Source organism: Pollachius pollachius (genome assembly GCF_949987615.1).
Source record: "Pollachius pollachius genome assembly, chromosome: 5".
NCBI classification, from domain to species: domain Eukaryota; kingdom Metazoa; phylum Chordata; class Actinopteri; order Gadiformes; family Gadidae; genus Pollachius; species Pollachius pollachius.
The window spans coordinates 3,313,431-3,339,722 of record NC_136938.1 but is presented as its reverse complement, the minus strand read 5'-3'; the positions used below and the strand labels follow the sequence as shown (position 1 = coordinate 3,339,722).

Genomic DNA, 26,292 nt, shown 5'->3' with positions numbered 1-26,292 from the left:
TTAGTGCGACCTGGGAGTTCAGATCAGGTCAGCAAGGGGAACCAAGGTCATTTTGGTTTTGTTTGTGTGTTTTGGGAAGCAAATCAAACTTATTTGTACACTCCACTCTAATTTTTCTGTTATGGTAGGGTCCTGTATCCCATCTGTTATTACCCAATTGGCTAGGGAATATTATCTGGTAACAATACATCAAGACAATGGCTAATACAACAGCCTTAGGTTCAGTCAGATTCATGAGTTGGAATATTAAAGGGATACAACATCCTATTAAACGAAACAGGGTTTTCACACACCTAAAATCACTGGGTTCAGATATTATGTTTCTTCAAGAGACCCACCTTCGGGCTAGCAAGCACACTAAGCTATAGAAGGGCTGGATCGATCAGATATTCCACTCTAACTATGGAGATAGGTCTAGGGGGGCAGCAATATTAATAAGGAAAGGTGTTCCGTTCGTGCCAGGCAGTGTAACACCAGATAATAATGGCCGGTTTGTCATTGTGACAGGGAAGTTATATGGCAATTTAGTCGCACTGGTTAACCTCTATGGCCCCAATTGGGACGACCCTCAGTTTTTCTCTTGCCTCATAGGTAAACTCCCTGATCTTAACTCACATTTGCTAATATTAGGGGGAGATTTCAACTGTACGCTACAGCCAACACTATACAAGTCTAGCCATAGACAAAGCAAATCTGTGTCCAAATCGAGTGCACTAATTTTGTCGATTATGGAGTCTTACAAATTATTTGACCCGTGGAGACACTCCAATCCCACTGCTAGACAGTTTTCATTTTTCTCGCCAGTCCATCTTTCATATTCACGAATAGATTTTTATTTGATTGATCACAGGACCATCTCTCTGGTAACTAACTGCCAGTATCACGCAATAGTGATCTCCGACCACAGTCCTGTCCAATTAGACATGTCATTTCCAAACAATCCCACACCTCAGCGTTCATGGCAACTTGACCCACTTTTATTAACAAATAAGTCATTTCAAAAACTAATTTCAAACGAAATTGACCTTTACCTAGAGATCAACAGCACCCCTGGAATGTCATTCATATGCAGCTCATAGAAAAAGAGAACGGACCAAGCGTCTTACAGTACTAACCCAGCAGATATCAGACATTGACGACGAATTATCTCATGATTTCACACCTGATCTTTATAAAGAACGGCTATTGTTGAAAACAGAATATGACAACCTCTCCATAAAACAGACAGAACGGTTGCTACTTAAAACAAAGCAGTCATATTATGAACACGGCGAAAAGGCAGGAAAATTACTATGTCATCAACTTAGACAGGCAGCAGCGCGTAGTGCAATTCCTGAAATCAGTGTTTCACCAGGCTCGACCTCCACACATTTATTAATCATAAATTACCAATTTAAGGCATACTATGAAGAACTCTACACATCGCAATCCTCCATGAACACAGCCGAAACCCAAGCCTTTCTAGATGGCCTAGAATTACCAAAAATTAGTACAGAAGACCAAGCCTCCCTCGATGCCCCTATAACAACTATAGAAATATCACAGGCAATAAGTTCTATGCAGAGTGGGAAAGCAACCGGACCTGACGGGTTTCCTATAGAGTTCTACAAGTAATTCTCACACAAGCTGGTACCTATTCTGAACTCTCTGTTCAAGGAAATCATCTCAGTAGGGAAACTACCTCTAACCATGACTCAGGCAACTATATCGGTCCTACTGAAAAAAGACAAAGATCCCTTGGAGTGTGGTTCCTATTGCCCTATTAGCCTGTTATGCTGTGATTACAAAATCCTCACTAAGGTGCTGGCACGTCACTTAGAGACGGTGATACCTAACATCATTGATCCCGATCAAACAGGCTTTATACCGGGGAGGCAGTCATTCTATAACATGCGACGGCTGTTCAATATTCTCTACTCTTCTCACTCAGCCCGTCAGCCGGAGGTTCTGCTCTCCCTTGACGCGGAGAAGGCCTTCGAGCGTGTTGAGTGGAATTACCTGTTCATGGTGTTGGATGGGTTTGGGTTCGGTACGTCTCTCATTTCATGGATTAAAATATTGTATACCTCGCCAACAGCTTCAGTACGCACTAACCAGATCAGGTCCAGCCCGTTCATGCTGCGAAGAGGAACTCGACAGGGGTGCTGCCTCTCACCATTTCTATTTGACTTAGCCATTGAACCTCTTGCTGTAGCGCTGAGGATACAACAGGATATTCCAGGTATTGTTAGGAACCAGGTGATGCATAAAGTTTCGCTATATGCAGACGACCTTCTGCTCTACATTTCCAACCCAGCCAAATCGATCCCTAAGCTCATAGACGTCTTACATCAATTTGGAAAACTATCTGGCTACAGACTAAACTTCTCAAAGAGTTCACTTTTTCCTATTAATCAACTGGCAATTTCCATTAATTATAGTAATCTTCCCTTTAAATTGGAGCACAAGTCCTTCACTTATTTGGGCATAAGGGCACGACATTACACGACAATACAAAGACCTATACAAGTGTAATTTTAAACTGTTGCTGGAGCGCACCAAACAGGATTTCCAAAGATGGTCTGCACTCCCTGTTACACTGGCAGGCCGAGTAAACACAGTAAAGATGACAATTCTGCCTTGATTCTTATATTTATTTCAGATGATCCCCATCATATTAACCAAGTCCTGATTCAAAGTGTTGAATAGCACTATTACCTCCTTTATTTGGAACAACTCCACTCCACGTATTAAAAGAGCTTACCTGGAGATGCCTAAGGGGGCAGGAGGACTGGGTCTGCCAAATTTTTTATTTTATTACTGGTCAGCTAACATTTCCAAGCTGAATTACTGGATTTCTACCCACGAAAACAAAGTAGGGCCAGCATGGGCTTCTATGGAACTTAATTCCAATTCTCCACTCTCACCCATATCTATCCTGAGTGGCCCCTTACCTGTCAGCGTAAGTCTTCAAGGGTTGAGCCCAGTTGTCAAAAACACTCTTAAAATATGGTTCCAATTCAGGAAACATTTTCATTTCAGTCAGGCAATTACTTTGCTCCCGCTAGCAAACAACCATTTGTTTCCTCCATCTCAGATTGACACTGCCTTTCAAGTGTGGCATAGGAATGGTTTAGTGTTTTTTGGTGACCTCTTCGTTGAAGGCACATTTGCTTCATTTAATATGCTACAAAAAGATCACAACCTTCCCAACAATCACTTCTTCCGGTACTTACAGGTACGTAGTTTTGCCAGGAAACACTTCCCATTTCCCTCCTTGCCACCTAAAAATGCAACCGATATCATACTGGACCTGGACCCTATGTTTGAAAAAAGGGTGTCTAAAATTTACAAAACAGTACTAGGCATTAGCCCCCCTCAGTGGGACAATGCCAGACTGGCATGGGAAGAGGACCTAGGTGTTGCACTGTGTGACGAGACATGGCAATGTAGCTTAAAACGCATACATACCACCTCTTTATGCTTAAAACATGGTCTTATTCAATTTAAAATTGTGCATCGGTTGCATTATTCACCAGAGAAACTGGCCAAAATATATCCTGGCACCAATCCTGTGTGTCCGAGGTGTGGCCACAGTTCAGCTAAATTAGGTCATATGTTTTGGTCTTGCAATTCGCTTAATAACTTCTGGGTCAGGGTCTTTGAAGCAATCTCCTCCATTTGTGACAGAACAGTGAATCCCGATCCAACAGTTGCTATTTTCGGGGTATTCCCATCAGAAGAACAATTTGCTGTCCCCCAGGTAAATGCTGTAGCATTTATAACACTACTAGCCCGGAGACAAATTCTTTTGCTCTGGAAGTCTGTAACACCCCCCTCGTTTAGACACTGGGTCAAAGAGGTACTCTCTGTGATCCCATTAGAGAAGTTAAGATATAATCGGAGTAATTTACGGGACAGATACATTAAAACCTGGGCCCCCTTTATAGAATTTGTTGAAAATGTATCCTTCACATGATGTAATTCTTTACATATCAATGTACTGCCAACTGGATCTACTGATGTATGTCATGATGATATATGTGGTATAACGTTACAGGATATTCCCATTTTGAGCATTGTAAAGTGATATACAGGAAACGTTTGTAACTATGTTTTGTGTACCTACCTCTACTGTTTGTTTGTTTTTGCTTGTTTGTTTTGTTTTGTGTTTTTTTTTGGTTTTTCTTTTCTTGAGCCTTGGTGGGTGGGATGGGGGGGTTTGTGTTACATTGTATCTTTGTCATTCTTTGTTTTGCAAATTGAAAATCTATAAATAAAGTACTTAAAAAAATAAATAAATAAACACTAGGCAAAGATGTTGTTACTGGAGCTAGTACGCTACCATCAAAACGTGGTGTTCTGCCCCCGCTTCTTTGTGTGTGTGTGGCGCGGTCTAGCCTGGTACATCAGCTCGGCAGATAGCTAACAGTTTTCCCTCATAAAGAATGAAGCAGCTTGTTTCCTTTCCAAACTTTACTCAGGAAGCACTGTAAAACTGGACAGATACAAAATACATCTTTCAGTATCTCATACAGACGTTGTTCAAGAACAATAATCATATATTGTCTGTTTAAAACGTTTCATAGAAAACAAATAACACATGCGTTAGCTTAGGGCTAACGTCTATGGGAAATTACATTAAGATACTCGCGATTAGCATAAAGGATCAAAATATATATTCTGAACGAACTTAATTCCATTAACAAGGGTTTTCATTACTAGTATTCAATGTCAAGATAACTGTATGACATGTACTTACAGGCAAACGTGTTTTCTGGCCAACCAATATAAAAGAGAAAAATACGCGACTGTTGCTTCACCATGCATCGTTGCTATTACAAAAACATTGCGTTACAAGTTGACCACTAGAGGTCTCCCTTTCTCCAAATAAACATCAGAACAGCACACGTGGGATAACTAATCGAAGATCTGTTTACAACGTCGGGGGAAAGATTTAATTAGGGATTATCTGGGGGGGATTTCACAGGTGGGACTGGCGAGTTAGCCCATAGCTAGCATTATGCCTTCTATTTCTAGATCTTCTGACTAAGTTTACCGGTACTTATCTGAACGACATAATCGCTGTCACTAGATATAAAGAAAACGTTGACTTTCACTCTGTGCTATTCACTGACAGTAGAAATAAATTCATTCATTGTTCATTGACTAGCTCCAGTGCTCGTTGCTGCGTTGCTAAATGATAGCAACTCTCCACTCATTCTCCTCGCATTTAATTGTGATCTTTGACCGCCATCAGTTCTCGGCAATTCCTCATTCGCCCTCTCACGTCTGACAGGTTCGAAATTATACGTCTGAGGGCCATCATAAATGTTACTTGTGGTTCTTGCCACCTCTTAGACGCCATAGTTCTAGTACTAGGCTGAGGCTACCTTCCACCTCATCTCCCCAACATGACTTCATCGCCGAATGGCGTTGGAAAACACCTGTTACTGCCAAAAACGACAAAAACTGGACTTTAACACTATTTTGGAGACATTTTATGAATGATATACATACTTTGAGTGCTTTATGTGCCCACTAATCAAAACTTCCGGTTAACCTGCAACACGGCGTGGTTTTGAGCCATGTTTGGAGCAGAGGGGGCGGTCCATGGCAACCACCATAGCAACCATGAGAGTCACATGACGTGGACGCAGGCCCCAAAAAAAAGGCCAAAAAAACGTAGGCATGTCAAATGTTTAGAGCTGTTATTGTAAAATAACACGTCACTGCGCAGCCCGCCCCCCATCTTTAGAAAAAAAATCTCCAGATTGAAATGTTATTGTTTTAATATTTAATTAATTAAATATTAAAATATATATTGAAGGCCTATATATAAATATAAAATGATTTAGTTATAATATTATAAGTAGACATAGCTTTTATTCAATTATCGTTATAACAAGATCTGGTAGCCAAAAACTAGGCTATCAGATATAATAATAACTAATCAGATTAGATTTGATCTGCTTAAAATTGGGCCACATTGCAGTTTTGCCAGCGCACTAAATAACTTTTCATGAAGGCCTACCTACGGCCTGTTTATCACCTACACGGGCTGCGTCACCCTATACTGGACATTGATTGGTTTGTAGATGGGCGTACGTCTGACGTCACCGTTCGGCGGTATAGCCTTCACCAGTTTGAATGAATAAAACATGTGACCATATTAATTTCCTGCAGCGCTGTATAGTTCAGGCATCCGCCTAGACAACGCACACTTCCCGCATTGACTACAGCAACCCCCGCTCCTACAGTTCCCCCGTCAGCAGCTAATTTCTCCTCTTGTGACATGTTGATATAACATAGGACTATTAACATTACAATCAAACGTAGGCTACCCCGAGCGGTAGGCCTATAGGCTATACCTTAATGACAATAATGTGTTCGATCGATATTTAACGTAGCCTATTGAGGATACATTTCAATTAAATGTAAATTATCCAAGGGGTAAATAAATAACAAAAAACATGTTGAGAACGAACCTATTTGCAATATGTTCAATAAGAAGTAATCAGGGACAAAATACGTTAAATGAAACGTTCCCCGAAAGGGAAATATGCCTTAATGACAATAATGTGTTATATGTTGACATTTAACATATCTGGGATACGTTTCAACCAAACATAATCCTAGAGGTAAATAAATGGCAAAAAATAGGCTGAGAACGAACGTATTTGCAATATGTTCAATAAAACGTAATCACGGACAAAATATTTTTTCAGACAAACGTAATTGAGAATGCCGAATAGTTCTCTGGGAACATAATTTTGATGAGACAGGGTTGTAGGTTGAGAGTTCGAATCATGATTAGAGCATTATGAACAAGCTGACCATGACATTCTGTCATTGCCACTCATTTAAGAAATACAACATTGAACAGCACCTGAAATTCATCAGGCAATCAAAGTTCCGGCTCATTCGTTTCCAAGAATTGGACTGCCAAGACACAGTAGGCCTATGGCATTAAGGGGGACTTCTTCGTTAACCATATTTCCTCCGTTAGTGTTCTTGACTACAAATGTTTAATTTCCCAAGAATTTCAAAGATTTTTCAGGTATATGCTTTGAAGAAAGCCCTTAATTCACTTGAGAAATGTGTGCTTTCAGTTTTCTGGATGTTGTGTGCTTATCAATAGACATTTTGACCATGTGAATGAAGCTGCAGTTCAGGTTTATAAGTGGAACATCTTTCCTTAAATATGACAATTATGTTATATTTATATATCTTCCATAAGTGTGTTCTTGACTCTTAATTTTGCTCGGACGCTGTTAATCACCGCTTGCGGTTATATTTAATTTTATATTTGTATTCTTTTGAGTCTGTCTTAACCTAGATATTCCTGAAACGCATCAAAGGAAAACGGAGGGGAAAAGATCGTTTTTCGCCCGTGTGGACGGGGCCTAAATCTACCATCGATGATGTTCGACTCAGCAATCTAAGAGTTTTAAGTGTAGAGTCAAAACGAGCTAAAGTCCTAGATTTTGGTGATTTTGTGAATCGCTTTGCTACAAACAACAATTGCACAATACGGCTGTTGTAAGATGAATCTATGGAATGTTAATGTATTTTGTATATATTAGAGGCAGGGATTTAAAAGTTTAAAAAATTTATGTTTTTGCAATTATGTAATTTATTTTCTGATAAATGCACAGCATTTTGACTTTTGACTTTTACAGTGTCAGATCAAAAGATTGAGTTGGTGGGTTTTTTGAAACAGACCTGAAAAGCTGAGACTAACCTGCAGTTATCTTAGAATCTGAGTTAAATCTATACACCCCTTTAGAAATGTGACATTTGAAATGAGTCAGAATTGAAATTCTTCTTGACAATGTTTTTGTATATATATAAAAAATTAACTCATAAGTAACTGCAAGGAAGTATATTTGACAATTCCACCACTGTCTGAATTAATATTATGATGTAGAGTTACAGTGTGTACATGCCTTAAATATTCCCTTAATTTCAAGATGCCTTATATCATGTTTAGATTTATGTGCCACCCCAAAATAATCTCTGGTCTGACCCTGGCCACCCCACTGAAAATGTTCTAGCTCCGCCACTGCATATAATATGTAAGGGCTAATCACCTCAAGGCAGGGCAAGAAACAGTTTGATATGCCCGGCTCGTGGACGGCTTACCTAACTTACGGTAACCTTCCACAAGCCGGGCATATCAAACTGTTTATTGCCCTGCCTTGAGGTGATTATCCCGTTTATTCTTGCTAGCCAACATAATAAAACAATTCAAATACTTTAATAATTATGCTTTTTCTTATTCATATTGCATGCTTATTAAATGTATACTCTGTTTGAGTTCATCTCCCTAAAAAATAATTGTCCCCTTTAATTACGATCGATACCTTGAAGGGCATTAGCCCGCTTACACCATGGTCACTGGCCAAAGAAGATAAATTAAGATCATTCATTTATATTTTCATGCGTTTTACAATCCAAATATAAAGTTTTTCACATGCCATAATTTAGTTTCCCTGGTAACGCCTGAGGGTTTGACTAAAACGTGGCACAATCATTACCCTCTAAAGTTCTCACTCCCCCAGTAAATAGGACGGACCTTAGCTACGACTTGGCAACGGGAGGTATTCTAGTACCTCCCGTTGCCAAGTCGTAGCTAAGGTCCAGCCTTTATACCACAGATACTCTAGGTCTATTCGCGTTGCCCGATTACAGTTTAATTCATTTTTCACAATTTACCAGCTGTCGCTTTGAAGACTTATCACTGCGCCATTCGTTTCAATAAGAATCGCAACGGTCTATACTTTCAACATAAAGTGTACATATTTATAATTTGAAATTCGTCCCAGCCTTTATACCACAGATACAATAGGGTCTATAACATATAACCACATTTTCTGATTACAGTTTAATGCATTTTTCACAATTTACCAGCTCTCGTTTTGAAGGCTGAACAGACAATTTGACTGGGACCACTTGCAGGTGTCCATATATCAGGGATTAATGGACACCCTGCAGCCAATCAGAATCAAGTATTCCAAAAAATACAAGCGGCGTATTGATCTACTATTTGATGAAGCTGTGCTCAGTCAGCAGCAAGTAGAACCGACAAGTCAGCGGGCAACCTGCCGGGTTAATGCCCTCCTCCCAACCAATTAGAATCAAGCTTTCTTAAACGAAGTAGAATAAAAATATATATTATTGATTCGAGTTCTGCGTACAATGATTCATGTAGGCCTAATGGAGAAGTCATAGTGAAGGTATGAGGAAGAAGCTGGAGGCATTCACAGAAGTATCGGATTCTGATACCAGTGAGTGGAACTGACATGAGTGGGCTGTTTGTTACGCTAAACTGTGAAAGGGGAACAATTTTCTTTTTTGCATGTTTTCATTTCTCGGCAGATGAGCAAATTCCTGTTTCTTATCTTTAACGCTTCGAGAAGGTTCCAGCTGCAGGCTTGGGCGCCCATTTGTGTCTGCAGTGGGATGATATTGGACGCTTCTAGGAAAGACGGGTTGAGTGAAAATAAAAACACTCATACACATTTGAGTAAGATATAAAGTAAAACTTTATCATGACATACAAGTTTAAAAGCCCTGAGAACCATATCTTTATATTACTAATGTGAGCAAAACAGAATGTGTGAAAAACCACTTTGGAAAAGTGCTCTTCAATATAAACCAGCACAAACCGGTTTTTTACAAGCATTCATGTGCTTTGCCCTAATATTGTTTGACGTTTAAATCAAAGAAAAACTATAATATCAGTAATATCATTATTATCATGTCAATAATAACAACAGTACAAAAATATGCACAAACCCCACAGATGAATTAATATACGGAGCATTGTACAAGCCAAAAACATAAAATTGATTAATGAGGTATTTGATAACCACTTGCATATGCACCTGCCTTCTCTTCTCATTTACACGTCAGGTTCCTTTTTTTTCTTTTTTCTTTTTCAATTTTAAAACTGAATTAACTTCGAGATTGTCCGAAAGACACAAACTGCAGACGTTGTCCGATGTCCCCACTTCCTGAGTGATGAGGCCATGCTGGCTGTGGTCACACACACACGCACACACAAACTAATAATAAAATAAAAATTATAGTAATAATTTCAAAAAAATGCCACACTGAAGCCAAAAACAGCCGGAGACTGCATTTCTTGTTACCGATGCAGCATCCCGGGCCTACATGCCTCACGATGTACAGAACATGACTGCAGCCCAATGCCCTGAGGTAATACGGTCTACGAGGTAGGGGGGTCTTCAGCAACACACACACACACACACACACACACACACACACACACACACACACACACACACACACACACACACACACACACACAGTGAAGTCGTCAGGTTGGGGGAACGTTTCAATATGCGCCAACCGTTTTATTTCCTTTGATAAGGTAAAAACCCACACGCCTCCTACCTGCGGCTCGGAGCCCTTTAACGGAAAAGAACGAGGTTATAAATAAAATACGTGCGCGTCGCCCCCTGCTGCATAACTCCTGGTATTACATCCGCTATCAACAGAAGGCGGAACGATCAACCCATACCCACTCCACCATGTTCACACACACACACACACACACACACAGAGACAGTAAGGCTCCACAATCAGTCTTCGCCATGTCAACTGATTGAATAAAACGAGGGGGTTCCCGACACATGCAGAGAGAAACCGTGTTTTTGGTTACACAGCCAAATAAAATCATGGAGCAAACTAAACTCGCAACTATAAAAACATCAGTAGAGACAAATAAATAGCTAACCTTGGTTGCTAGGGCAACAATATGAATGGTGACTGTGGTCGTTACACTGAACCCTTCCCCAAAAATGGTTCAGCGTAACCAGGCCCAGAGCAGTGGAACACAGTCCAATGCAGCGGCCTGATCGCACCCGCTGTGAACTCTTAAGGCAGCAACTACATCCATGAGCAAGTTAAGAAGTGGTTGACAGTGGATCCAGAGCGACTTGTGCCCCCTTGTCCCCTCCTGTGAGGCCGGCCCCCAGCCCGGCGGCAGGCCTGGAACGCTTCTGTTACAATTCATCACGCCGCTCACATTCAGCGCCGTGGGTCTGTCTACAGCGCTGGGGCCACGAGCCAACGGAACGGCAGCGGCCCCCTAGAGACACCCGGCCCCCGAGAGACAGACAGACAGACTTTTGAGACGCCCGCCCCCGAGAGACAGACAGACTTTTGAGACGCCCGCCCCCGAGAGACAGACAGACGTTTGAGACGCCCGCTTTCCGTCCGACTGCAGCACTGGGGTTAGGAGTTAGCACATCTAATTTAATGCATAAGATTAATCACCTAACACCTGATTAGTTGAATGCTGGGTCGGAGAGGGAACGAACGGGCAGTGGAAATGGGAGTCCCTTGGGAATAGACTGAAAACCATTGGTTTGAACAGAGCAATGAGCACAACCTCCAATAGGGGGAGCTGCAGGAGACGGGGTCAGACACCCAGATAGTCACTTTTATCATGAGGGATGGGTTTCATAAGACTGAACTCTGCCTACAATTCTTGTCAGGTTAATCTCTAGAAAAGGAGTAGTGAATAAAGAGAAGCAGAAATGTCATCACATGCGTGCTCTTCTGCAGACTTCCTGTAACTGACAGGAAGTAGGACTCCCCTGCACCTGTTTTCGGCAGGGCCTTTAGATTGTGTAAGGTTATAGCAATAGTCTTTGGTATCTAGCTGTGCAATTACTTGTCAGACGCTCACGTGGGCCAGGACATTCTCGTGGTAACACCCCACGCCATCGGGCCACGCTGATTGTACACATGAGGAGCATACCGCCTCCGTCTGGGGAAAACACACACATCTGCAACCGGAGGGGTTTTGCATTACTCTGTGTCTCATTGTCCCTGGGATTGTGGGTCTTGTGTCACCGGCGTGTTGTGTGGTCACACCGTGTTCTCATTGAGAACGCGGGTCTCTGATTCCCCTCATGTGCAGATGTGTGTGTTTTGCGTCCGACGGCAGCGGCGATCACAACAGAGTCTCCAGGCGCTGAAACGATCAAAACACAACAGAGCAAAGAAAAACAAAAAAGGAAGGAAGTAAGACAAGAGAGAGAGCCGAGATGGCGAGTGATAAAGAGGAAGCCAGAGGGAGGGAGCGAAGTCATCCTTGTTAGGTTTGGAACGCGGCCCCCCCTCCCTCCCAAATTAAAACAACAGCAGTGCTCTGTCACATAGGGTCTCGTCCGTTCAGGCGGGGATGAGCTCGGGCAGGGGTCCTGGGCCGGAGGGGGGTGCCGCGGTGGTCTTCAGCCGCCCCCCCCCCCCGCCCTCTTCCGTGGTCAAGTGTCATTGGCGTTGCGGCGAGGTTCAGAGGTTTGAGGTATGTACGGTCTCTCTCCCGCCGCAGCGAGAGAGTCTGATGAGGTAAATCGTAGAACAACAGTCGGTCGGGACTTGTGCATTCCGTAGCCGTGAGTCTCCTCACATTATATATCTCCGTCCTTTCTCTTTCTTTTTTTCGGTTTTTCTTTTCTTTTCAAAACGACAAAGTGGGGTCCCGTCGGGGGGACCCCCGCAGTGCTCCCTGAGAGTGGAGCCCCCCCTCCCCTGAGCAGGGAGGGGGGGGGGGACAGACTGTCCGAGGTCGTGCGGCTTCGCGGAGGTGGGGGAGGTCGTGTGTGAGCAGGGCTTCTCATTGGCTCCTGTAGCGGTGAGAGCAGACGCTCCAAGCCGTCTCCCCTGTGATGCAAACAGAAACCTGAGAGGGTGTGTGTGTGTGTGTGTGTGTGTGTGTGTGTGTGTGTGTGTGTGTGTGTGTGTGTGTGTGTGTGTCTGATTCGGACAGGAAGCTGCCTCATCAGGTGGCGACTTGGTGTGTGATTCAGTTGAGGCAGATTGTGTGATTGTTTCAGGGAAGGGTTTTGGGGGGGGGGGGGTGGGTTGGATGGGTTTGGGGTGGGTGGGGTCGATGGGGTTGGATGGGGCTGGAGGGGGGGGCCTTCTAGACTCGACCATTCCATTCATCTCTGATGGAACGGATGAGTCCTGGAGCAGGGGGGTCAGTATCGGGTACATGCAGCTTTCCCGGAAAACGGTTTGTGTACAGCGGTGACTCCCTGACCCCTCGGAGAGGGAGGGGAGAGGGGAGAGGGGGGGAGGGGGGGAGGGGGGAGGGGGGGATGAGGTATTCAACATGGTTTTACGAGCATCATGTCCCCTATTCCAACATGGCGGGGGGGAGAAGGCTGCGGTGGGGGGAGGGGTTGATTATACGTGTGTTCCCACCGGCAGCCTCTCTCTACCCCCTGATTGCAGCGAGGTAAAAACAAAAAAGAATACAAAAATAAAGTTGATTCAGGTTAAATATACTACAGCCCCTGAGGGAGGAAAACCGCTGTAGGTTAACGTGATTTGAGGTATGTAAAAAGATGAAATAATAATTCTAAATACACAAAGTCCAAAAAAAATAAAATAAAAACATCAAAATGGCAACAAACAAAACAAATGTCCTAAAAATAAAAACGTTTCAAGTTCAGTGAGTTTACCTGTCAGTCGGTTTTGGCTGAACTCTGATTGTGTTTAGCATGTACAAATTACATGTGTGTAGGCGTACTGTGTGTGTGTGTGTGTGTGTGTGTGTGTGTGTGTGTGTGGGTGTGTGTGTGGTGTGTGTGTCTATGGGTGTGTGTGTGTGTGTGTGTGGGTATGTGTTTGTGTGTTTGTGTGTGTGTCTATGGGTGTGTGTATGTGTGTGTGTGTGAGTGTGCGTGTGTTTATGTGTGTGTGTGTGTCTATGAGTGTGTGTATGTGTCCGTGAGCTGAGTAAGATGCTGTACACATGGGGGCGCGGCGTCGTAGCCCAGATCTCAGGCTCTGGGTTCGGGATGGCCAGGAGGTCGACTGGCTGATGAGGTAATTGTGCAACAGTTTGTCGATTCCTATCGGTTTCTCAATGTACTGTAAATTCATGCTGGGCCTCCGCCCGGATCCGAAGCCTTGGCCGCGGGTACGTAGGGCCTCCAGAGTCATGGGGACCCTCCGGCAGCCGGCGCCGAGCAAGGGCCCTTGGAGGAGGAGGAGGAGGATGAGGCCGGGCTGAGTGTCTGGGCCGTCGGGGCAGAGAAGACGTAGCCGGAGCTGGGCCCGGGACCGGGGGCCGAGACCGGAGAGGCCGACAGGGTGGGCCCAGCGGGTCCCCCGGACTTCTGGGCGAACAGAGTCCCTGAAGCAGACAGGAGACAGCAGCGTTAGACCCTTTAACTCTGTTTCACGTTACGCAGAACGAGCCTTCAGACCAGCATCGCTGAGGAAAGACGAAAACACGTGAGACAAGGACGGACTGCTCAGTGTCCACCGCTGTACTGTAAAGAACAGCTACGATCAGACCGTTATTCAGATCAAACCCATATACGTATATACGTACTCTAGATCTAGATATTAACTTAAGTAAAAACGGTGTTGTTTGCTGGAAGCAGCTCGATTAAGCGCTTGTCCTCTGCAGCGGTTCAGAGCCTCGTGTGTTGTGTGTTGTTTAGGAGTGGTGTACCAACCTGAGTACAGCGTGCCGTTCACCTCCACGGACACCGTGATGCTGGCGTTCCCGTTGGTCGAGATGCTCAGAGACATGTCCTGCGGCTTTTCATCTGCAGAGACAAGCGAGCGCGTGTGAGTTTGCCTCCTGGATTGCATGTCATCCAGCATCGGGTTCCAGCGTGCAGCATCGTTGCCGTGGTGCGGTGCTGTGGTGGTTTGGAGGTGGGTTAGGGGGTGTTACGGTGGGTTCTGGTGTGTTGGGGTGCATTGAGGTGTGATCTGGTGTGTTGGGGTGCACTGAGGTTTATTGGGGTGTGTTACAGTGTGATATGGTGTGTTGGGGGTGTGTTTTGGTAAATTGGGGTGCATTGAGGTGGGTTGGGGTGCACTGGGTGTGTTATGGTGTGTTGAAGTGTGTAATGGTGTGTTATGGTGCATTGGGCGGTGTTGGTGTGCACTGTGGTGTGTTGAGGTGTGTTTTAGGTGTGTTGTTGTGTGTTGAGGTGTGTTGTAGTTGTATTGTTGTGTGTTGAGGTGTGTTGTTGTCTGTTGCTGTGTGTTGAGGTGTGCTGAGGTGTGTTTGAGGTGTGTTGTGTGTTCAGGTGTGTTTAGGGTGTGTTGTTGTCTGTTGTTGTGTGTTGAGGTGTGTTTGAGGTGTGTTGTTGTGTGTTGAGGTGTGTTTGAGGTGTGTAACGTGTTGAGGTGTGTTTGGGGTGTGTTGTTGCGTGTAGAGGTGTGTTTAGGGTGTGTTGTTGTCTGTTGTTGTGTGTTGAGGTGTGTTTGAGGTTTGTTGTTGTGTGTTGAGGTGTGTTTGAGGTGTGTTACGTGTTGAGGTGTGTTTGGGGTGTGTTGTTGAGTGTAGAGGTGTGTTTAGGGTATGTTGTTGTCTGCTGTTGTGTGTTGAGGTGTGTTTGAGGTGTGTTACGTGTTGAGGTGCGTTGTTGTCTGTTGTTGTGTGTTTGCGGTGAGTCCTTACGTGACGGACCTCTGGTGGTGATGGAGGGCGCTGCCAGCCGCAGGTTCATGGGCACCTGTGAGGCCATGGCCAGCAGGTTGTGCTGGAAGGCCTGCTGCATGAGGCGCTGCTGCTCCTCCGCCAGCCGCGCCATCTTCCTCTCCGGGCCCTCGCCGCCGCCTGTCTCCAGCTTCTCCCGGAGCTGCTCCAGGGTGGCCGCACGGGCCAGGCCGGCTACCTGCTGCTGGCCCAGCGCCATCGCCATGTTGGAGCGCACCCCCAGCATGGAGGAGGCCAGGTCTTCTGGGAGGACCGCGGGGGGGAGGAGGGGAGAGAGAGGGGGGGGGGGGGGGGGGAGGGAGGGGAGGCAGGGAGAAAGTTAATGCCGTGATGGAGCCGGGGTTTGGAGGATCGACATTTGAAGCTCAACCTGCACATCGGAGGCTGCATGGAGGTCCCTTTAACCACAGAGTGAGGTGGTCAAAACTAACCGTAACCTAGAGCCAAGACGTGAGAGGTGGGACAACGCACAGGTCAAATAAACGGTCTGTCTGGTTGCCGGCACTTACGACTGCGGCTAACCTTCTCAGCCGGTCGGTTCTCTGTACTTGTTGAAGCACTTAAACTATGAGGATTAATTCAAGGTTGCGGGGGGGGGGGCCTGAACACGGTTCTGGCAGAATCGTGGGGAGGACGCCATTCCGACACGCACCACGGCTACTGGGGACCCCATTCAGAGACGCACCGCGGCTACTGGGGACCCCATTCAGAGACGCACCGCGGCTACTGGGGACCCCATTCAGAGACGCAACGTGGCTACTGGGGACCCCATTCAGAGACGCACCGCGGCTACTGAGGCTACTGGGGACCCCATTCAGAGATGCAATGTGGCAACTGTCAGGCTTAAAGACGGGGGCCGGATTCCCCTAGAGCAGAGCGCTGATCAGAGAAGAGCCTCGGGTAATGACGGCTATCCAGAGAGTCCATTGATGTGGACGGCCGCCTTTGAACGGCAGGGGCCATAAAGCGTCCCTGCAGCGTGGGAACGCTCCATTAATCAGTGGTAGACGGAGGGGCCCCGGGGCCATTTTGTGTCAGACATGTTGACCTACCAGACACACAGACCTGTTCCCACACACACACTCAGCGTCATGATCAACTAAAAGGTACACTATGCAATGTTTGCTTTTACAAATTCATAAACATTCAGAGTTCACCTAGCCCACTCCCAAAACCCCTCTTACACACTCATTGTATGTTGTACATATAATGACATGTATGTATGTTGTACATTAATGGCACTTAATGTACGCACTTATTGTATGTTGTAAGTCCTGGCACTTAATGTACGCACTTATTGTATGTTGTACGTCCTTGCACTTAAAAATAGTACTCCAGAAACATTCTGGAGTAGGAGCCCTGACCCAGATCCATGGAGCCTTAAGTTAGAGTTTATAATAGAGTGTTAGCCTTAATCTTGAGGAGAACCACTTAATTGTCATCAAGACCTTTAAGCGGACCATCCCATATGCAAACGGTAAACAAGAGATGAATACACACACAGTGGCTGAGCAAACAGACAACCCTTAACACACAAGTGTTACTGCATGAAGGCCGCGTTAATACGGCAAACACACATAACAATAAATACCAGGGGAAACACTACAATGGAAAACATAATGGAACAATGAACGATGAACAAAGCAACACTATGTTTGAAACAATAACGAGCCATAATTCAATAATTACTGAACAGAATCAATCCATATACATTTTCAATTAACCATATGATTTTTTTCTAATATTGTAAATGTGTATTTCAAGAATAAAATCCTAGATACCACTTGCAGTACCCGCGCATACCACAGATTGACAAACAGTTTCAGAACACATTTCAAATCACCTTTTTGCACATGCAACTTTGAGATCAGTGCAGAAAATAAACGTTAAACCAAGTTAATAACATAGGCTACATTTACATGATGACGGTCTGAACAGAAGACGCAAAAGTGGCATCCCGTCTTCACTTTTAATTCGTTTGCGTTTAGACAAGCGTTTTCGGGAGGAAATCTGCGTGCATACGGTGACGCGAAAGTGTGTGGAATTCGATTGGGTATGCATGCCAGGTGGCTAGGTGGTGCTGTGCTAAACTATCACACAACACCGCCATGTCTGAGCGCATGCGTAGAATCTTCCTTCTTCTCTTATCCGCGGCGCGAAAAACAGTAATGTTCAGTAATACTATCTGTACATATGCTGTACATTTCGTGGAAAGACTCCTGTAAGTTTATTAGAGCTGCCAGAGCAGCTTGAAGGTCGGACGCATGGAAATAATCCAACATGTTTGTTTATTTGACTGTACTGGCACATGTATGCGATCTGAGCAGAGTTTTGCGTCTTGGCAGTGTAGACGGAAACGCTACGGCGGAGCGTATTCAACTTTTCCACTCTGGAGGGTGGTTTCAGATTTTTGCATTTTTAAGCCCCAAAAACGCTGTCACCGTCTAAACGAAAGGCACTTCCGATAAAATATTTTGTCGTTTTTACCCGCAAGCGTCCTCGTGTAAACGGGGCCTTAAAGGAGACATATTATGGTGTTTTCCCAACAAGTAAACATAGTATTTGAGTTCCAGAAAACATGTTTTTGAAGCTGTTTGCTGGAAATAGCGTTTAGGAAAAAAAATCTCCCCTACCACTATTCCCCTCTGTTTCAGTCCCTTCAGAATGCGCTGTTTCTGGTGTCTGTAGCTTTAATGCAAATGAGCTGCTGCCCATTGACCAATGAGCTGTCAGACTGAACCACAGCATGGAGGAGAAGGGATTGTTGCCGTCTGCGGACTCCTGGAGCTCTTTATCTATATAATATAATATAGTATAATAATAATAATATTATATATGGGTATTTATATAATATTATATCTAATATCACGGCCAAAAGATATGTGCGCCTCGGATGATATTATGAATCATAAAGACTGCGTCTGACGTCTCTGGTACTTCCACAACAAGTAAAGACTCGTAGTGGGGGATATCTCGGCCATGGTTGAGAAGAATTGGGGGAAAGGAACTTTGGCCTTGACTCTCTGAAGTCCATGAACCGTGCCATGGAGGAGAAAGGGATTGTACTCCGGGACTAGAGCTGCCGGACTGCCGCCGAGCTCCCTCTCACCGGACCTGCCAGCTTCGGCAGCAGTTCAGCTCCCGGAGTACACCGCCGGAGGTGCCGGACTGCCGCCGAAGCTTCGGCGGCGGCCGGGCAGCTCCGGCGGCGGCCGGACGGCTTCGACGGCAAGGGTAGCTCGGCGGCAATCCGGCAGCTCAGCTCCGGGAGTACAATCCCTTTCTCCTCCATGTCTCCTCCTCCAGACTGCCGCCGAATCTTCTGCCGCTGAAGCAGTCCGGCAGAGAAAGGGATTGTACTCCCGGAGCTGAGCTGCCGCCGAGTTCCCCCCACCGGAGCTGCTCGTCCGCTGGCCCACAAAATCTTAGCAATGCTCTGATTGGAGGGAAGTGGGGAAGTGGGAGGTAATAGTCAAGTGTGCCCCCTTCCTACGTAGGAGGGGCCACCGAAACTGACTCGCTCGTTTGGTAACTGTAGGCTGGGTACTCTCAGAAATGCATATCTATCTCAAAAAATCATGTACAGACTTTTTTCAAAATTTGTATGCGTGTGGGAGCACCAGACCCAAAACAACACCCCAAATCCCCGGAAAAGTGTTGTTTTCATAATATGTCCACTTTAAGAGTGCCTGGTTGTAGTTCTCTCTAATGAAGACAGAGGGCGCTACTCCTACATTAATGCGTCCCTGCTAATAAAGCGAACATGCCCCTCCAGCCAGCCACTGGCCAGAGCCCTGGGAGCTGGAGCCTTTAAACGTTTTGGTCCTGATAAAAGGCCAGAGACCTCATAAAATACACAAACAGCCTTTCCTCTGGAATGTGTTTGTCCGGGGGAACACTGGCCACACTTTTTCCAGTCCCTCATTAAGTCGTACCCCATACCACCAAACACAGACCAGCAACACCTACGGAAAGCCCAGTGGAACAATTCCCCGCGTCATCTACTAACCCCGCCCTCCACATGTCTGAGCGATACTCCAGACCGGGTCGACGTCATTCAGAGGAGGGGGACGCCATTCAGAGACGCACCGCGGCTACTGGGGACACCATTCAGAGACGCACTGCAGCTACTGGGGATGCCATTCCCAAAAGCCACGGTGGGTCCCTGAATGGCGTCCTGTCTTACCATTCAGAGACTGTGCGTGTCTGAAAGGCGTCCTCCTCTAGCAGGGTGCGTCTCTGAATGGCGTCCCCAGTAGCCGCTTCTTTCGGGCTTAAAGACGAGGGCCGCATTCCCTTCCCACCCCACCCTCCACGCGTCTGCGCGTTCCTCTCGACCCAGACGGGGGCGTGGTCTCCAGGGGCTTACCTTTCTTGAGAGAGGGGCCCGGGGAGGACTGCAGGCCGTTGAGGGCCCCCGAGGCCCCGATGCCTAGGGCCGACAGGTGCATCTTGGGGCCGGAGAGGATGTGGGGGGCGGTGCTGGGGGAGGGCGAGAAGCGGAACAGGCTGCTGCTGTAGCTTGGGCGCCGGCCCTCGCGCCGGTTGCTGTCGATGGCCGCCTGCAGCTCTCCTGGGGAGCTCAGGCCCTTCCGCTCGCACTCGTACGGGTACAGGTACTTCATGTACCTGGAGGGGGCAGAGAACCAGGTCAATAACACTGGTACCACTACAGGTACTTCATGTACCTGGAGGGGGCAGAGAACCAGGTCAATAACACTGGTACCACTACAGGTACTTCATATACCTGGAGGGGGCAGAGAACCAGGTCAATAACACTGGTACCACTACAGGTACTTCATATACCTGGAGGGGGCAGAGAACCAGGTCAATAACTGGTCCCGCCACAGGTACCTCATCTCGTATCTTAAAGGGGAGTCACAGCAGGTAATTAAAACTGGTACAGACCAGAAGCGGTACGGACGGCGATGCGGTTCACGTATGACTGAAGAAACCGTAACCTGACAGTGCTACTAACCCTAAGCTGGCAGTGCTACTTATCCTAACCTAGCAGTGTTACTAACCCTAACCTAGCAGTGCTACTAACCCTACTAACCCTACTAACCCTAACCTTGCAGTGCTACTAACCCAAAGAATAACCTAGCAGTGCTTAAAACCCTAACTCACCCTAAACTAGCAGTGTTGCTAACCCTGCTGTGATGTTAGCGCCATTGGATTCCAGAGGCTTCCAGCAGTAGGATCCTCTTCCTGTCTACGGTTTGCTTGTTATGAGAACAGATAATAGGCTGTATCTACTGTATCTCTAATACACAGCTGGTGTCTAAATGGGCAGAATCTAGAGACACTTTCTGTCCGTTTGTGTTTGTAACGCTTACTATCATTATAGTAAAGGTATATTTTTGGTGTTAAAACAAAAACACGACTAATGCTGAGAGAAAACGCCGTGGGGAATCCCAACATGTCGTCGTCCTTGAAGCGCTAACATCTAGAACACACAGAACGGCCACTGAAGTGGGACGCGATGTCCCTGGTGTGTCGGGTTTTTCCACGTTCAGAAGACAGAAGAACAGATAATGGAGTTTATAATGTTTCTAATCAGTGCAGGGATCAATGAGGTGGGGGGGCCGGGTCCATTAGGTAAGACGGAGTCGCTTCAGAGCCTACATTAAAAATACATAACGGTTCATTAGTGCACTTCCCTGTCAGACCGGATGGCGAGAGAGAGAGAGAGAGAGAGAGAGAGAGAGAGAGAGAGAGAGAGAGAGAGAGAATAGAGAAAAGAAGAGAGGGAGCCCATGTTGATAGCAGTCTTCAAAACCCACCTCAGCCATTGTGAACTCTGACCCTTATAGCATCAATAAATCGATGGAATCAGTGGCCACTGTACAGTACGTTATGCAAGAGATGGAGAGATTTAATCCTGGAGGGGATAATGAATGGCAGGAAGCAAGCGAACACATACACACACACACACACACATCCACACAAACACACACGCACACACACAGGAACAGACATGACACAGACACACAGACAGGGACAGACACGACACAGACACACACACAAAAATATACATAGCGACAGACACACATATACACACACACACACAAATAAAGACACACACACACAGAGGAACAGACACGACAGGCACAGACACACACACATTCACATAGACAAACACACACAGACGCAGACAGACAGACACACAAACACACACACAGACAAACAGGAACAGACATGACACAGACACACAGACAGGGACAGACACGACACAGACACAAAATATACAAAGCGACACACACACATATACACACACACATAGACAAACACACAGACACACACACAGACACTTACACAGACAGACAGACACACAGACACACTCACTGTGTGCGAAGGGTGAAGGCGGCGCTGGTGATGGAGGTGGGCAGGTTCAGCCCCTTGGTGATCTCCCTCCAGATCTTCTTGTTGATCACCTCCACCAGGCCGCCCTTCTCCGTCACCAGCTTGTACAGCTTGTACAGGTCCAGCACCTGCTTGGCCATGATGGGGATACGGTTCACTGGGGTTCCTGGGAGAGTGAGAGTGAGAGTGAGAGAGTGAGAGTGAGAGTGAGAGTGAGAGAGAGAGAGTGAGAGTGAGAGTGAGAGAGAGAGAGAGACAACACCATGAATATATGCTTTTGGGTCTGGGTGAAAGGCATACATATCGTACATATATATATCCACACGTACATATGTATAGATACACACATATTATATATATATATATATATATATATATATATATATATATATATATATATATATATATATATACACATATATATATAGGCCATATGTATATATATATACACATAACTGGGAGGCCGCTCTGTTTGAGGCCCGGTGGAAAGAGCCTCTCCCAGCATTCCTCTCTGGCCGGCGAGACGCAGATAACGACGGAACATGTGGCGCACGCAGACGGCGGGAGTGCTGATGAGCGCACTCCCAGCCGCTCATAAAGGCTCCTCCAGAGGAGCTCATCATTAATTTAGCTTCTAAAGACTCCTCTGGCGGTCCTTATTATGAACGATGTGGAGGAGCCGGTACCGCCAAGCCTCGGGCCAGACCCTGGCCAGCCCTGGCTCAGGCCAGCCCAGTCCCGACCGTGCCCCAGACTAGCCCCGGCCAGCCTGGCCCAGACCCAGGCTAGCCCCTAGCAACCAGACCAGTTCCGACCCAGGCCAGCTCCGGCTCAGCCCAGCCCAGAGCAAGTCCAGTATAGCCCGGCCAAGGCCAGCCCCGACCAAGCCCCATCCCAGCTCTGGCCAGCCCTGCTAAATTGGTCTGGTAAGATATTAGCCCAGGTTAAGGCTTGACCTGGAACATGGAATTGGGCAGTGACACAAAAAGGAAAGACTCCAGACTTTTGATACAGATGCATTCATCTCATCAAAAGCTTATCTGCAGCAGAGCGAGCAAGCTGCGCGTGGAGGTGTGTGTGTGTGTGTGTGTGTGTGTGTGTGTGTGTGTGTCTATGTGTGTGTGCGCGTGTGCATGCGTGAATCAAAAGGTACAATGTGCAATGCTGCCGCTAAGGGAGTCTAAGTGGGTGGGTGGGGGTCCACTAAGCTGCAGCCGGGTGGGGGTATTCGTTCTATCCTGCTATAATGAAGCTCATTTAGGGGATTCTGCTGGGAGCCAATCCGCACGCGGTGGGCGGGCAGCAGGACTCGGCCGATTGGTTCTGAAGTTTAAAGCCCGGGGATCCGCGGGGCCGCAGGCTGCTGCCGCCGGGAATAGGACCCATTAATCGCCCCGTGGATCCAGAGATGTGACGGAGATTAGCCCCAATTCAGCATCTTAAGTTAGCAACACGGGAGCACATGACCGGACCTGCTCCGACGGCCTGTGGGGGAGGGGGGCGGGGGGCACAGAGGGGTACAGAGGGGGGGCACGGAGCGCTGATACCCCCTAATGCTGCAGAGGGGAGAGGGTCTGAGACCCTGGAGAGAGAGAGTGAAAGAGTGAGAGAGGGAGTGAGAGAGAGAGATAGGGCAGCGTGGGCCTGGGTGGGGGTCTCGTTGTAGAGACAGCTGATGAGGGGGAGATATGGCCCCATGCGTGTGTGGAGCACCAGTGGTTCATCTTCATATCGTATCCAACGGTCGGACACGCTGCAATCAGGCTGCTGTTGGTGTCCTCTGCTGAGGGACCTTTGAGCCACAACTGGAACCATTCCGCTTACATTCATGATTGAAATTCTACATCAAAAAACGCTATCTTCATAATGCTGATAATGACAGTAATAGTAGAGAGTGTTGTCAAGGGTGCTGCTGACAACAGGATGTTTAACTTAGTGTTCACTGTGCCAGTGAGCTGGACAACATTGCAGGTGAAGAGGTTAAGCCCATCCAGCCCCATGACAAAGCCCTTCTACAAACTGGGCCATCTTATCTCCAGAGCCAATTAACACTCCGCCGAACAAAGAGGAGCCGGGGCCAAGATGGCGGCTGCCTCTACAGCTTTCTGGATTAAAGTGTATAAACAGAAACAACCATCTGAGAGGGGAGGAGGGGAGAGGAGGAGAGGAGAGAGGGAGGAGGGGCGAGGAGGGGAGGAGGCCAGCAGGAGAGAGGGAGGAGGAGAGAGGAAGGAGGGGAGGGGAGAGGGAGGAGGGGGAGGCTGAATTAAGGACGGACCAGAGTCATGATGTAATTCTCCTTATCATTTGACCCGTGGCGGGGGACATCGCCACCCCGCGAGCACCACCGGGGGGGGGGGGGGCACAGAGACGGTGTTCACATCAGAGCCGACCGGACCGTCGGCCTGTGAGTTATTTAATGTGGCGCCGACCATCAATCGTGCATCAAACAATCAGTACACCGGCAGGGGTCAGGGGTCGGCTGGGGGTTATTGATGTGTGAATTAAAGTGCAGGTCAGCAGGAAGCCATGTTTTCACAGCGGCCCTCCCCCCCCCCCGACGGACAATGAGGGCAAAACAAATGAGACACAATGGGAGCAACCGGTGACAGGCAGGCAGTTAGGAAGGCTTTAATTCACGGCCGTGACTGAGTTCACCTCGTATCAATGAACAGCTAATTCAACGTGAACAGTCCAGACGTCCTCCACCAGGGGGGAGGCCGGGGTGTGTGGATGGTTTCAGAAGAACGATGCATACGATCAAATAAAACCATATGTCAGCAGAGACATATGACCTGACTGCGGTACGCAGACACAGAGTGTTAAACTGACGAAGATCGGAAAAGGATTCAGAACCTCTAAATCTGCATGTTTATTTCATGACCAGCGGCTAAATTCTCCGTTCCAGCTCAGTTTGCGCTCTGTAACAAGCGCTCTGGGAAAGCACCTTTAATAACGGCCTAATTGAGCGAGATCCCATTAGCCACACTTGGACCGCGGGGCTCCTTAATTTGGGAAGAACAACAAGCGGCCGGCCTTTGGAGCCCAACATCTGCTTGGATCCAAGCCCTCTGGACATCAGCTCTAAGCAGCTTAATGGGCCGCTTGGAGGAGGGAGAAACCCTTTGATCATAACCAGCAGAGGCCCCTGGCCTCAACACATCCTCCTGTGTGGACACAGCTCTCAACCCGTCTCCCTGCCTCTCAATGACCTAGTGTCCAACGCTGTTACCCGTCCAGCGTGGAGCTCACTCCGTGCACCGTACCATGACGCCGATCATCAGCGCTGTGCGGAGCGGAGGAATCACAGCTCAACAATGTACCGGCTGGTGTCCGCCGCCTCAGGAGCACAATCCCAGCATTCACTGTTTCAGGGTCACAGGGGCCCCCGCCAAGCCACCCTATTGGCCGCTGGGACTCTCCGCCGGACTGTGATTGGCTCACCCAGCCACACTGAGCCAATCTGTAATTGGCTGCAGGCTTCACCTCCCATCATCCTTTGCCCCGGACTGATTTCCCCCCTGGGACTGGGCCATCAGGAGCAGAGTGATTAATGGCAGCAGGGGTCAGAGGTGACTGGGGTGGGAAGTGCCGTGGCCGAGGGGCCCGGGGCCACGCCCTAAGCCCTTCCTCTGACTCCCATCTTGTGAGCCCCTGTCTCCCCACAGGAGGAGCACAGGGCCAGAGGGGGACCAGTAGCAGAGAGGAGCAGCTACCTGAACCCGGCTAGCCCGCAGATAGCCTGTTGAGCTAGCCCTGAACTGTGTGTGTGTGTGTGTGTGTGTGTGTGCGTGCGTGCGTGCGTGCGTGCGTGCGTGCGTGCGTGCGTGCGTGCGTGCGTGCGTGCGTGCGTGCGTGCGTGCGTGCGTGCGTGCGTGCGTGCGTGCGTGCGTGTGAAAGAGAGAAAGACAGAGAGAGATATACTTTGACCTCTTTATTGTTCCCCTGCTCTGGCAATGTAATGTAATGTGATAGAGAGACAGTGCGAGAGAGGGACAGAGAGAAAAAAGAATAACAGGCAGGGGGAAGAAAACAGAAGACGAAAGAAATACAGAGCCCGGCTTCTGGGATGTTCTGCGTCTCAACATCTGAAAATGTCATCTGACCTCTGACCTATTTTTAAGCGGGAAACAGCTGTTTGCATCGTAGGGTTCCGTCATAAATCAATGGCGACCCGGCGCCCCTGTGATGAATTAAATATCAGAGGCTGCGTACGGACAGGAGGTAAATAATTAAAGGGCTAGTGACAGCGTCCCGCGGCCAAGCTCCTCACGGCGTCGCGGACGGTGTGGCGTTACACCAACATCCTCCCAGCGCTGGAGGTGGAGAGAGAGGGGACGGAGGAGGTGTAGAGAGAGAGGGCGAGAGAGAGAGGGGGGAGAGAGAGGGGAGGGAGGAGGTGAAGAGAGAGAGGGCGAGAGGGAGAGAGGGGGGGAGGG

The 26,292-nt window shown here is 47.4% G+C and overlaps 2 protein-coding genes across 6 annotated transcripts in view; one reads left to right on the top strand and one right to left on the bottom strand.

The window, feature by feature from the left end:
• LOC307076037 (semaphorin-7A-like) overlaps positions 1–7,856 on the top strand; it is a 39,995-nt gene extending 32,139 nt beyond the window's left edge. For all 3 annotated transcript variants that reach the window (XM_079736869.1, XM_079736870.1, XM_079736867.1), the window contains one exon: positions 7,304–7,856. In XM_079736869.1, the coding sequence (XP_079592995.1) occupies positions 7,304–7,389 (86 nt within the window). In that variant the 3' untranslated portion in view covers positions 7,390–7,856. The remainder of the gene's footprint in view (positions 1–7,303) is intronic.
• Positions 7,857–13,129: 5,273 nt separating this feature from the next.
• The window catches only part of LOC307075452 (AT-rich interactive domain-containing protein 3B), a 52,331-nt gene continuing 39,168 nt past the window's right edge, over positions 13,130–26,292 (bottom strand). The window contains exons 5-9 of one of the 3 annotated variants that reach the window (XM_079736036.1): positions 21,836–22,019; positions 19,860–20,119; positions 15,452–15,733; positions 14,493–14,585; positions 13,130–14,164 (exon numbers count right to left, since the gene is read on the bottom strand). In XM_079736036.1, coding sequence (XP_079592162.1) covers positions 13,968–14,164; positions 14,493–14,585; positions 15,452–15,733; positions 19,860–20,119; positions 21,836–22,019 — 1,016 coding nt within the window. In that variant the 3' untranslated portion in view covers positions 13,130–13,967. The remainder of the gene's footprint in view (positions 14,165–14,492; positions 14,586–15,451; positions 15,734–19,859; positions 20,120–21,835; positions 22,020–26,292) is intronic. The other 2 variants (XM_079736038.1, XM_079736037.1) reach the window with 2 other exon arrangements.